The sequence below is a fragment of the Schistocerca cancellata genome, chromosome 5 (genome assembly GCF_023864275.1).
Source record: "Schistocerca cancellata isolate TAMUIC-IGC-003103 chromosome 5, iqSchCanc2.1, whole genome shotgun sequence".
NCBI classification, from domain to species: Eukaryota; Metazoa; Arthropoda; class Insecta; order Orthoptera; family Acrididae; genus Schistocerca; species Schistocerca cancellata.
Genome location: NC_064630.1, coordinates 625,246,274 through 625,260,590, shown reverse-complemented (window position 1 = coordinate 625,260,590; position 14,317 = coordinate 625,246,274). Strand labels below are relative to the sequence as shown.

The window sequence follows — 14,317 nt, the reverse complement described above, 5'->3', positions numbered from 1 at the left end:
CTGATAAAAATGCACTGAACACTCAATGTTGCCAAATTTCAATGAGGTTCGCAACACAAAATGTACGTAGGGTGATCCATCTAGTGGTTAGCTTTTGGTGCTCATTGATTAATGGTCACACTACAGGAGCATGACAATACATGATCAAATCCCTTATTTTAAAGTTGTCTGATGATACAAAGAGAACAGTAACACATGAACTTATTTTACACATGTATCACAGAAAACTATGATAGTGCCAATAAGATGACACCAAACATCCATCACCTAACTAAGTGGCTTAGTGTGGGTTGGAGGAGATAATAGGTAACAAAATATTTGAAATAGCAAACCTGCTCTCCCCACACAACCCAATGCCCCCTCAACATACTGATGAGAACCTGGCCAGAAGCACTGTTGTAGTTGCCCTGACAGAAGCATAGCAATTGTTGGTGAATTCATGAATTAATATTGTCACCTGAATGTCGACACACATCACCTGATAATGGGTCTACATTCCTTTGTTTCTCTGGCATGCTTACCTTTGGATACATCTTAATGCCACCTCTGGTGGAGAAAGAAGCGAGTAAATGACAATCAGTGGTATTTGACAATGAATCTCTAAAGCCTCAAACAAAAATTCTTATTTGTAGATATACTAGCTAACGAATAACTTAAATGTATGCTTCCATTTGTCAGTTCAAACTGACTATGGGATCGGTACCCACTGAAATCCTCTCAGATAATCATTCACAATACATTTAGTGTCCACGGATTCCAAATTGATTCCTTTTCCACGCCAATATCTTAAGAAGGAATAAATAAGCAATGACACTGAAAGTTATTTCCTTACCAGGTTACAGTTTAACATCATCTGTCTGTAGACGAATGATGAAACACTTAGTACATATTGGGATAAAACAAGTTCAGTTTCTTTGTGATTTAAGGATTAATGGAAATTAGGTTCCAATAAGAATGTCTGTTCAAAATCTAATATGAATGTAATCTAAATTGTGCTCGATTTCCAAAATAAAACTGGCTTGAAAACTATTTTTGGCATTTCAGCAGAATGCAATCTGAAGAGCTAAGAGGACATAGCCAACGAAAATAAGTGACAAAATTATGTCACAGGTTAGCTGTGCCGGTGCAGAATAAACAGTCATCATGTTAGAAAATTATCACACAGGACCTGTCTTTGTATACTTACAAGTATTCTGTTGTGTGAGTGAGTTTCCAGACCAACTTGTTTGCTTCTCTCAGAAGTTTCTAAATGAAGTGGGGTTGGGACATAGGGAACCTCAAGTTTTCTATTTTCTTTAGATGAGGCTTTCTTCAGTCTGTCTTGTGTATGAGAACTAGCAAAACAGGCACCATTACCCATCAGAAAATCCTCATTAGTACATTAGATAGCCAATGCGTAATGTTACAGCTGGTGTTTGGTGTGCTATTTCCAGATCGGTTTTATTTTTGCTGTCCTTTAGCTAAGAGTGAAAGCTGGATAATGTACGTGAGCAGTCGCCATAACTGCTTTGGCTATCTGTGCAAGAATCACAGCCAGACCTCAACTTCCATATGTCATTATCCATGTGTCACATTCTGCACCTATTGTTGTTGTTGTTGTGGTCTTCAGTCCTGAGACTGGTTTGATGCAGCTCTCCATGCTACTCTATCCTGTGCAAGCTTCTTCATCTCCCAGTACGTACTGCAGCCTACATCCTTCTGAATCTGCTTAGTGTAATCATCTCTTGGTCTCCCTCTACGATTTTTACCCTCCACGCTGCCCTCCAATTCTAAATTTGTGATCCCTTGATGCCTCAGAACATACCCTACCAACCGGACCCTTCTTCTTGTCAAGCTGTGCCACAAACTCCTCTTCTCCCCTATTCTATTCAATACCTCCTCATTAGTTACGTGATCTACCAATCTAATCTTCAGCATTCTTCTGTAGCACCACATTTCAAAAGCTTCTATTCTCTTCTTGTCCAAACTATTTATCGTCCATGTTTCACTTCCATACAAGGCTACACTCCATACAAATACTTCCAGAAATGACTTCCTGACACTTAAATCTATACTCGATGTTAACAAATTTCTCTTCTTCAGAAACACTTTCCTTGCCATTGCCAGTCTACATTTTATATCCTCTCTACTTCAACCATCATTTGTTATTTTGCTCCCCAAATAGAAAAGTCCTTTACTACTTTAAGTGTCTAATTTCCTAATCTAATTCCCTCAGCATCACCCGACTTAATTTGACTACATTCCATTATCCTCGTTTTACTTTTGTTGATGTTCATCTTATATCCTCCTTTCAAGACACTGTCCATTCCGTTCAACTGCTCTTCCAAGTCCTTTGCTGCCTCTGACAGAATTACAATGTCATCGGCGAACCTCAAAGTTTTTATTTCTTCTCCATAAATTTTAATACCTACTCCGAAATTTCCTTTTGTTTCCTTTACTGCTTGCTCAATATACAGATTGAATAACATCAGGGAGAGGCTACAACCCTGTCTCACTCCCTTCCCAACCACTGCTTCCCTTTCATGCCCCTCGACTCTTATAACTGCCATCTGGTTTCTGTACAAATTGTAAATAGCCTTTCGCTCCCTGTATTTTACTCCTGCCACCTTCAGGATTTGAAAGAGAGTATTCCAGTCAACTTTGTCAAAAGCTTTCTCTAAGTCTACAAATGCTAGAAATGTAGGTTTGCCTTTTCTTAATCTAGCTTCTAAGATAAGTCGTAGGGTCAGTATTACCTCACGTGTTCCAATATTTCTATGGAATCCAAACTGATCTTCCCCGAGGTCGGCTTCTACTAGTTTTTCCATTCGTCTGTAAAGAATTCCCTTTAGTATTTTGCAGCGGTGACTTATTAAACCGATAGTTCGGTAATTTTCACATCTGTCAACACCTGCTTTCTTTGGGATTGGAATTGGAATTATTATATTCTTCTTGAAGTCTGAGGGTATTTTGCCTGTCTCTTACATTTTGCTCACCAGATGGTAGAGTTCTGTCAGGACTGGCTCTCCCAAGGCTGTCAGTAGTTCTAATGGAATGCTGTCTACTCCCGGGGCCTTGTTTCGACTCAAGTCTTTCAGTGCTCTGTGAAACTCTTCACGTAGTATCATATCTCCCATTTCATCTTCATCTACATCCTCTTCCATTTCCATAATACTGTCCTCAAGTACATCACCCTTGTATGGACCCTCTATATACTCCTTCCACCTTTCTGCTTTCCCTTCTTTGCTTAGAGCAGGGTTTCCATGTGAGCTCTTGATATTCATGCAAGTGGTTCCCCTTTCTCCAAAGGTCTCTTTAATTTTCCTGTAGGCAGTATCTATCTTACCTCTAGAGAGATAAGCCTTTACATCGTTACATTTGTCCTCTAGCCATGTCTGCTTAGCCATTTTGCACTTCCTGTCGATCTCATTTCTGAGACGTTTGTATTCCTTCTTGCCTGCTTCATTTACTGCATTTTTATATTTTCTCCTTTCGTCAATTAAATTCAATATTTCTTCTGTCACCCAAGGATTACAATTAGCCCTCGTCTTTTTACCTACTTGATCCTCTGCTGCCTTCACTACTTCATCCGTCAAAGCTACCCATTCTTCTTCTACTGTATCTCTTTCCCCCATTCTTGTCAATTGTTCCCTTATGCTCTCCCTGAAACACTGTACAACCTCTGGTTCTTTCAGTTTATCCAGGTCCCATCTCCTTAAATTCCCACCTTTTTGCAGTTTCTTCAGTTTTAATCTACAGTTCATAACCAATAGATTCTGGTCAGAGTCCACACAATTTAAAACCTGGTTCCTAAATCTCTGTCTTACCATTATGTAATCTATTTGAAACCTTCTAGTATCTCCAGGGTTCTTCCACGTATACACCCTACTTTTATGATTCTTGAACCAAGTGTTAGCTATGATTAAGCTAATGATTAAGTTATGCTCTGTGCAAAATTCTACCAGACGGCTTCCTCTTTCATTTCTTACCCCCAATCCATATTCACCTACTATGTTTCCTTCTCTCCCCTTTCCTACTACCGAATTCCAGTCACCCATGACTATTAAATTTTCATCTCCCTTCACTATCTGAATAATTTCTTTTATTTCATCATACATTTCTTCAATTTCTTTGTCATCTGCAGAGCTAGTTGGCATATAGACTTGTACTACTGTCATAGGCGTGGGCTTCGTGTATATCTTGGCCACAACAATGCGTTCGCTGTGCTGTTTGTAGTAGCTTACCCGTATTCCTATTGTTTTATTCATTATTAAACCTTCTCCTGTATTACCCCTATTTGATTTTGTATTTATAACCCTGTAGTCACCTGACCAGAAGTCTTGTTCCTCCTGCCACCGAACTTCACTAATGCCCACTATATCTAATTTTAACCTATCCATTTCCCTTCTTAAATTTTCTAACCTACCTGCCCGATTAAGGGATCTCACATTCCACACTCTGATCCGTGGAACGCCAGTTTTCTTTCTCCTGATAACGACGTCCTCCTGAGCAGTCTCCGCCCGGAGATCCGAATGGGGGACTATTTCACCTCCAGAATATTTTACCCAAGAGGACGCCATCATCATTTATCCATACAGTAAAGCTGCATGCCCTCGGGAAAAATAACGGCCATAGTTCCCCCTTGCTTTCAGCCGTTCGCAGTACCAGCACAGCAAGGCCGTTTTGGTTAGCGTTACAAGGTCAGATCAGTCTATCATCCAGACTGTTGCCCCTGCAACTACCAAAAAGGCTGCTGCCCTCTTCAGGAACCATACGTTTGTCTGGCCTCTCAACAGATACCCCTCTGTTGTGGTTGCACCTACGGTGCAGCTTTCTGTATCGCTGAGGCACGCAAGCCTCTCCACCAACGGCAAGGTCTATGGTTCATTGGGGGGGGGGGGGGGGCTGGATAATACACAAACATAAAATGAAAAGAGATAAAACATCATAAGAAGAGAAGCACAGAAGGGCAAATAAACACTATTGTTCACAAATGAATTATAGGCTGGTCCACAAAAATGAAAGCCCACTGAATTTTCCGATGTCCTTTCCTTATTCAGAAGCAACTCACTAAAGTTTGCATCCCCCCCCCCCCCTTTTTTTTACCAATGGATGGTCCACCTTACAGTTACCACTTTCTGATATACAGATGCCTCTTTTTAATCAACTAATTTCTCTCCTAATAAACAAAAAGTTTACCTCCTACAGAATATTACATTATAAGCTGGCTTTTTGTAGGTGCAAAGTAGAGATGATACCTGCGTGTATGTTTAGTTATGTAGAAAATCCAGAGAAGTTGCTGTTACACACAATGAGATTAGCACTGGTATCTAGTCTACAGGTTTCCAAGAAACAAATTCACATAACATTCTTCTTCATGTACCACTTTTTGTAGATAGTCCCCCTCCCAGCAATACATAAAATTTCACTGCAAAATACTAACAGATTAAGAATTTTATATTATAAAAAACAAGAACAACAACACAGTCAACAATAACAAGACTGTATTTACAAATTAAGTGGAACTCCACACTTTGATCATACTATATATCACACACAACACATGTTATCTTGGGCTTAGTTTCCTTTGATCATAAATGAAGTGGCACAGACAATAATAAAAATTTTGTTTTTCTGATGTCTTAACATTTTATGTGCATCAGGTTTTAAGGTATTTGACAGAACAGTAACTACATATTAATTAACCTCAATCATTGTCAGTATCATCATCATAGTCATCCTCATCTTCCCCATCATCATCATCATCATCTTCATTGTTGTCCAAATAGTGGTCACCATGCACCACATCAGATGTGTAAATATTTGACAGCAAGTCTCGCATTGCATCTAACAATGTTGTTACACTGATGCGAAGTTCTACCCCAGCTGCAGCTGCTCCTCCTGCCCCTGCATCGGCATCTGCTTCAGCTGCTTCATTTTCCCTGGAAAAGTATGATAATTAAATAAGACTGTTTTTAAAACTGTAGTATACATAGTGTATACAATGCCAACAAAACTTTTCATTGGTATAGAATAAAAATAATATTTATATTTAATGTCTATTTAGAAATGCTTGGGTGTACTGTGTTTGTTAGTATTAGCTTCTTGAACTTTCAACTTCAGAAAATGTGCTTTTTTTTTTTTTTTTTTTTTTTAAAGGTTCCTTTCACTCTGACCCAAGGAGGTCAAGATCATAACAGCATGGAATGATGGATGGAGTGAAAAAAAAAAAGGGCCAGAATATTGTGAGGAGGATAGCAATGGATGCAAATGCCTGGCTGAGTTCTAGATGTACATCTATCCATCTCACAGATTAAATCAAACAAAAGAAAGTTCACAATGGAATAACAACAATATTGTGAACAGAATAGTGAGCTATTCACCACAAAGAGGAGGTACCGAGTTGCAGAGAAAAATTAATGCTGCTTCTATGTGGTGAGCAGAAATCTATTCTTTTCATAATATTGTCATGTCGCAGGTTAGTAAGATGACGTGAAATGTCAATGTAAGTTGATTCAGATCTGAGATTGAGCTCTGTTTGTAGTATAGCATCTGTAAACTGTTTCAAAATTGTTTCATACCTTTTGCCTGTGGGGTACACAGTCCCTCCAAACTAAGTTGACACATGAATAACAACATCAACGACTGTGTTTTGCTATTCTAAAGGATATGGTGATGGTTCCGAAGCAGAAATCTATAGGATCAGACAAAAATGCAATCCAAACTTTGGATTAAATTTTGACTTAAAAAAGCAGGAATCACAAATAAAGGCACATACTGAGGAAAAAAAAAAAAAATAAATTTGCTAACTCGAGTTGTTACGCATCCAGAAAGATGACAAGCATTCTATTAGTATCAGCTAAACAATTATGTAAAGTTGGAATCTCCTTCTGCTGATGAAGCAGTGATAAAAATTATACACACAGACCAACACCTGATAACCTGGTATTGTAAATAAACAATGGAAAATCTGGGATGAAATAACAAAAGTATGCACATACACAAGTGTATCCGCACGCCTACATGCACGCATGTGAATACATCTCGCACAGAACAAATATAACCCCCATATAATAATCGATTTTCACTGTGATAGTGGAACTACGTATCTTCATCCTTAATATTGGTGTGGATTGTTTTTTTTTTTTTTTTTTTTTTTTTTCATGGGTACATCCATACACCCCCCAATCATTTCACCAAAGCATATACAATGACAAACTTCAATGTGCTGTAGTGTTTTAAACCAAAGCAGTACAAAACAAAACATTGGTACAGATATGTAGTTAATATAATTTTTGTAACAGATGAATCAATTCTCTTATTTAAAAAATTCATAAGGACAAACACAAATGCAGTTCATCACTGAAACACAAACAGGTGAAAAACTCAGTTTCTTAGATTACACCATACATGAGAGATACAACAAACATGAGTTCACAATTTATAGCATACCTACAATCACCAGTGCCATCATTCATAATCTGTCCAATCAGCCTATAACTCATAAAGCAGATGGTTTCAGATATTTACTACAAAGACTAAACAAAACACCTTTCACAGAAGAACTGAACAAAATAAAGCAACCTGCACAGGTGAATGGGTATGGTTCATAGATAGCAGATAAAATAATCAACAAAATGCAAAAACAGGCAACACTGTCATAAAAAGAATCATACACATTGATACAATACAACTCACAACAAACTGCATAACAACAAAATTACACACAGGGTGGGCAATATATTAGAGAGATGAGGACTGAGCATAGCATACAGAATCAACAATACAATACAGAACAGACTTGGAAGAAATACCACCAACACTGACAAATACAGCTAGCCTGGTATATATCAACTACCTTGCAACTGCTATCAATCTCCTTGTGTGGGACAAACAACCAGAAATTTTAGAAGCAGTTATACACGATATCTCAGAGCACTGAAAAGTAATAGCTCACATTCAACATTTGCAGATCAATTAAAGGCACAATGAAAACAGAAACTGATTTAAAAATTCTTACAACTAGTAACAGCTTATATCAAAAATTAACAATAGAAGAAAACTCTCATCTCCAAAAATCAATAGCCCCAGAAAGAAAGTACTTAACCAATAACCCCCTCAAAACAGCACATAATCACCATCTAAAATTAAATTCCCTCTCCCCAAACTTCACACCACTCACCACTTTACCTGCCTATCCATAACTCCCCCCCCCCCCCCCCCCCTCTCTCTCTCGCACGCGCGCACACACACACACACACACACACACACACACACACACACACACACACACACACACACACACACCAAACATCACAAACCTCAAGAACACTTCAAATCTGCGCGCCACATCGCAAACAAACGTGCCACACAACAAATGAATACCACTCAACCATAACAACACATAATGGCAGTAGAAACTTTGCACTTGGTCAACAAATCTTGGAAAATGCACATGTACAAACAGCAGCACAAGAAATAAGCGTGTTACCTTGACACACACAAAGGAAGAGAAATGTTTAAATAATACGCCAAATAACCTGATATATAGTGATGCCAAATAACCTTATATATAGTAACTTTCACTCCTAACTGCATAATAAACAGAGAATAAAGAACATTTTGCTGTTTGCAGATGACAAGCTGCAAATTGTATAGCAGATCTAAAGTTACCAGCATATACAACTAATAGCTGCAAGTGAGAAATGTAAAAAAATGTATACATCCACTTATTTTTAAATTTACTGTAAAACTGAAACTTTTAGACAAATTGTAAATGAATGAGATGGAATGCCTCAACTCACTGATACATGTCTCAGTTCTGTAATGTTGCAAACTGGTGCAAAATATTTGACAATAACCACTTGTTTTACAAATGTAATTATTTTGTACCAAAAGTTTCTTTAGAAGATTAAAGTGTTTACAGAAACAAAAACACTGAAAACACCACAGCACAAAAAGTACTGAAACTTGTTAGGATGAAACCAGACCACAAAATGGTGTTGCGTAATACAGAATTCCTCTCCAATTTCTCTAAGGAAGCATGGAAAAGAAGACCTGTCACATTCACAAGATGATCCCCAATAAACTATTAAATAACAGAAGCAACTCTTCAAATATGTGCATGTATTATTCCACCTCATACAATGTAGAAAGATCCAGTAACTGTATTCAATAATAATTTGACTATTACATCAAGCAATACAGACTGCTTTTGCGCCAGAGTAGATTAACTCCTCTTCCATTGCCTTCATGACATAGTACACTGTCACAGTGAGTGCTATTGCATGGAACATGGTGTTTCTCCAATGCCAAACTAGAGGGTGATGCAAAGTGTGACTGAAATGCAAGTATCATGCCGTCTTGCAGAAATGTTGCATCCATCTGCACTTGATTACATGCATGGGCAATATGTAATCTCCACACAACATACGAGTCCAAACTCACTAAACCAACTAATGAGAATTACTTGCATGTTTAGTGAGCATCATTTGATTTTACGATGAACACTGTGCAACATATCACTTAGCCAAAGTGGTATGTTATACTACATGTCATAATTACAACAGGGACTGACGGCAGTGCTTGGTTCTCATTTTGTTTGCATACTGTGAAGATCTGAAAATGAACCAATCTTCAGACTGACTTTATATCCAAAGGGTACATTTCCAGACATGGGTTCCTTATCAAAACTTTACCTATTGAGTTCCCTCTACAACTCCCAGAAGCATGTAAGTGATTCTATTAGTGTTCAATACTTCAGAATATACAGGGCTATTCGTAAGTATCTCAGGGTTTCAGAAGACAATTGTGTGACAACTGCAAGACATATAGAAAATAGATATATATGAGTGGATAGAGCTTCTCTCAAAGTTTTTAAGTCAAATTACAGTTGTTCCATATATGGGCACCATTTGTGATGTGCAATCATCATTATGACCGTTGGACACTTACCGTAAATATCCCAATAGATCATGGTCGATATCAGTGACCCCATTAATTATCCTTGCTTATACCACCTTCAAATTAAGTGGTGGTAGAAACAGGAACATGTTATCTTTGATATGGCACCATTAGGAGATATCTCATGCAGTGGAGTCGGTGGCCACTGAAGGAGAAAGAGCCATGACGAGAAGCACATCCACTTAAACAATAAGAGAGTATGTCCCTGAGGTAATCATAAATGTCTGAAAGAAAGTTTGGTGAGGCACTGTATTGTTGCACAATTAAGTCTCCACCTCCTTGCTATAATTGTGGCACAAGCATTGCTGCAACATGCTGAGGTACACAAGACCAGTCACAGTTTTCTCCACAAAGAAAAATAGTCTACAAAATTATGAAGAGGGCACGGCACAAAAGACATTCATTTCAGGTGAATCACGAAGGTGTTCCACAATCTTATGGGGTTGTTCTGTGTCCAAACACACATTATGAAGACTCACTTTTCCAGGCACTTTAAATGTGGCTTTGTCATTGAAAACCAACTTCATGCAAAACTGTCTTCCCTCAGTAGCCACTACAAGTCACTGCAAAATTCAGAACGAAGCTCATTATACTGAGTAGTCAGCACACACAACAACTGCAGCTAGTATGGCATTACACACAGACCTATGGATAGAACGCATCAGACAGCTGGCCACTTTATCAAAAGTTCTACGACTGCTTGTTTCACCAATTTCTTTGAGCCCTGACAAATGATTCCCAAACGTGTTCTACCTCCTTTGCTGACGATCCCGGAGAGCCTGTTTTTTCTTTCATGCCAAGTAAGCAGCCAGTCTCATGGAATATGCTATTTTGTCTGTTGAAGTTTTAACTGTTATCTTGTACAAAACTGTAGTTTAATCATCACAGTTGCCTCACATTTAGTGAATTCAAGAACACAAAACGTTCGAACTGCTCCACTGTACACCATGATGTGTGACACTTGCCACGAATTCTGCAACTACATCACAGTGTGTATTATGAACTGAAACTTTAAGAGATGTTTTATCCACAGATATGTGTCATTTTTATGTATGCTGCTTAGTTTTTGCACACTCATCTTCTGAAACTCTGAAGGTACCTATGAATAACCCTGTACTCTGTTAATATCTGTGATTATTTTTTAATTTTGGTTTAATCAGATGCTTATGTACTTCTATGTGATACATAAAATAAAGGAGAGGAAAGGAAAGGCAACCACTAAGGTGACTGATGTGTGGCACACAAAAACTCGCAACAGAAAACATATTTACAATATCTTTCGAGCTCTTCATCTTCCTCTAGTAAAAGTACACAGATTCACATTTCCATGCACAACACACATGTCAGCTATAGCCTATAGGTGAATGGTTGCCTTTCCATCCAGGAATATACATTTTTTCTGTGTCATATGAAAATCACACAAATTAAATAAAGTGTAATTTCACATTTATGTTCCTAGAATTGACATTTTTATTGATGCTTTCAAATTTGAAGTGGACATAATATTGATTTGGTTGCTTTTACTTTCAAATGATTAAAAATTGCACACCATATTATAGTGTGACAGAATTTTTGATCAGACTGCTCTCTTTGCCACCTACATCTATACTCCGCAAGCCACCTGACGGTGCGTGGCGGAGGGTACCTTGAGTACCTCTATCGGTTCTCCCTTCTATTCCAGTCTCGTATCGTTCGTGGAAAGAAAGATTGTCGGTATGCCTCTGTGTGGGCTCTAATATCTCTGATTTTATCCTCATGGTCTGTTCGCGAGATATACGTAGGAGGGAGCAACATACTGCATGACTCCTCGGTGAAGGTATGTTCTCGAAACTTCAACAAAAGCCCGTACCGAGCTACTGAGCGTCTCTCCTGCAGTCTCCCAATGGAATTTATCTATCATCTCCTTAACGATTTCGCGATTACTAAATGACCCTGTAACGAAGCGCGCTGCTCTCCGTTGGATCTTCTCTATCTCTTCTGTCAACCCTATCTGGTACGGATCCCACACTGCTGAGCAGTATTCCAGCAGTGGGCGAACAAGCGTACTGTAACATGCTTCCTTTGTTGTCGGATTGCATTTCCTTAGGATTCTTCCAATGAATCTCAGTCTGGCATCTGCTTTACCGACGATCAACTTAATATGGTCATTCCATTTTAAATCACTCCTAATGCCTACTCCCAGATAATTTATGGAATTGACTCCTTCCAGTTGCTGACCTGCTATATTGTAGCTAAATGATAGGGGATCTCTAAATGATAAGGGATCTTACTCTGGTATCCTGGCAGGAGTCGCCTGGCAAAGGGTAACGCGGACTTCCTTTGCAGGTACGACAGGTGAGCTCCTTCACTACCTTAGCACACCGTTCTACATCTTCCCACAGTGCAAATTAATTATGACCCCGATACGAGGCAACCGGTGACTCTTTAGTGCAACACCAGTACATCCCAGACAATCGAATTCCCAAGCGTACGGCAGCTTCAAATTTCTCATTACGAGGCGTGCTTAAAAGTAAACCTTCTGTTTTTTTATGTGAAAACTCTTAAAGTTTTTCTGAAAAAAGTTATTAACATTCTACATCTTTGTTGTTCCTGTCCACATGTTTGCACTCCTCTGCCGCTAAAGGGCTCTGAATTGTAGCACGTAACATGCTGGTGTATAACGTAACAGTCTCGTAAAACAAACGTTCATTTTTGGAACACAAACTACGAACAGCTTAGAGACAGAAGTGATGACACTTTCTGCAGGACCTGACCATCATTTTGCAGGACAATGCTCAAGTATGTACAGTGCAACCTGTTACTCGTTTGTTTGACTGCTAAGTGCTATACCACCTACTGAACTCCCCTGACTTAAGCCCTCATGAGTTCAACTCGATTTCTAAACTGAAAGAAACACTTCACGGCATTCACTTGGAAACTGAAACAAATTTGTCGGGCAATAGACCGCACCGCTCGAACTGTCAACACAACTGGCACTGCTAAGAGTATCCTACATTGAACACCAGTAAAACTTTGAAATACGTATCTATTTTGTACGAGCTGTAAATAAATAGCTGACACTATTAAAGTTCCAACCTTCGTAATTAATGGTCGTCGTTTTGTTTTGTGAAAGCTTGATGCGTTGTCACGATATAAGCAACGTGGCTTGCAAAACAATAAGAAACTTGCACCGAATCAGTCATCGCCCGACTCAACAAAAGTCTACATCGGTTACCGAGCTATGGCGCTCTAATGTCAAAACTGTAATAGAGTAATAGTTGCGAAGCTGAATGAAAAATGCTCCTACTGTAGCACAAAAAACGGAACATATCCTGGGCAGAGCTAGGGGTGTGGAAGAAGGGAACCAACCATTCCACCAATCTAGCAGCCTCAAAGACATCCAAATCAAAACATCTGGATACATTTGCTCTTTTCTACGAGTTACCTTACTTCCCCCAGTGCGGTGAGCTCTTTCAGCTGCAAGGTGTTGGCACACCTGCACCTTGCAATTTCTAGGCTGAAGTCCCTAACCTCGAGCCCAAAATTCAGAAGATTCGTTGGCCATTTGCAAACAACATACACGGCGGCCCACTTATACGTTTCAGCGCAAACACCTCTGGAAGGACACCAGATACTGAAAAACAGTCTTCACGGTTACGAAGGCAAAGCAGGGCCCCCGAAACCAAATACAATGGGACAACCCAAAAGGAAAGCAAATAATATTCTCGACGCAGACTTAAGTTTTTTTAAATGGACATCCCGTATTATTTATTACACAATCAGTATCTCGAAAAAATAAAAAAAGAGTATAGTTGCCTGCATCGCAACACGCCAACCACATCCCGAGAAACTGCGAAGTTAAATAAACGCTTGAAATAAACGTAACGCGCCGCTACTGCACATTCCGAGATGCAAGCGTGAAATCCGACGTACTACGATGCAACAAACGCTGTAGTTACTGTTACTTCGTTATTTAGAGGACTGGAAACAATTCAGATTTCCAGTCACACACAATGAAAGGGTTTGTTAGTTCGTGCTTTCGTGCTTTATTTATCTTTGCTACAGTGCTAGAATGGACATAACGGTAACGAAAAACCGAATATCACCGGCCGGGGTAAAACACAAGTAATGGCTGACCAAGGATCTAACAGAGGGGTACATGGTAATTCATTACATCTACATCTACATGGAGACTCTGCAAATCATATTTATGTGCCTGGCAGAGGGTTTATCGAACTACCTTCACAATCTCTATTATTCCAATCTCGTATAGCGCGAGGAAGGAACGAATACCTATATCTTTCCGTACAAGCTCTGATTTCCCTTATTTCATCAAGCTGATCGTTCCTCCCTATGTAGGTCGGTGTCAACAAAATATTTTCGCATTCGGAGGAGG

General features: G+C 39.1%; 1 protein-coding gene across 1 annotated transcript in view; it reads right to left on the bottom strand.

Annotated features, from left to right (window-relative positions):
* Positions 1-5,466: 5,466 nt before the first annotated feature.
* The window catches only part of LOC126187440 (transcription factor 25), a 152,458-nt gene continuing 143,607 nt past the window's right edge, over positions 5,467-14,317 (bottom strand). The window contains 1 exon segment of the mRNA XM_049928520.1: positions 5,467-5,921. Coding sequence (XP_049784477.1) covers positions 5,687-5,921 — 235 coding nt within the window. The 3' untranslated portion in view covers positions 5,467-5,686.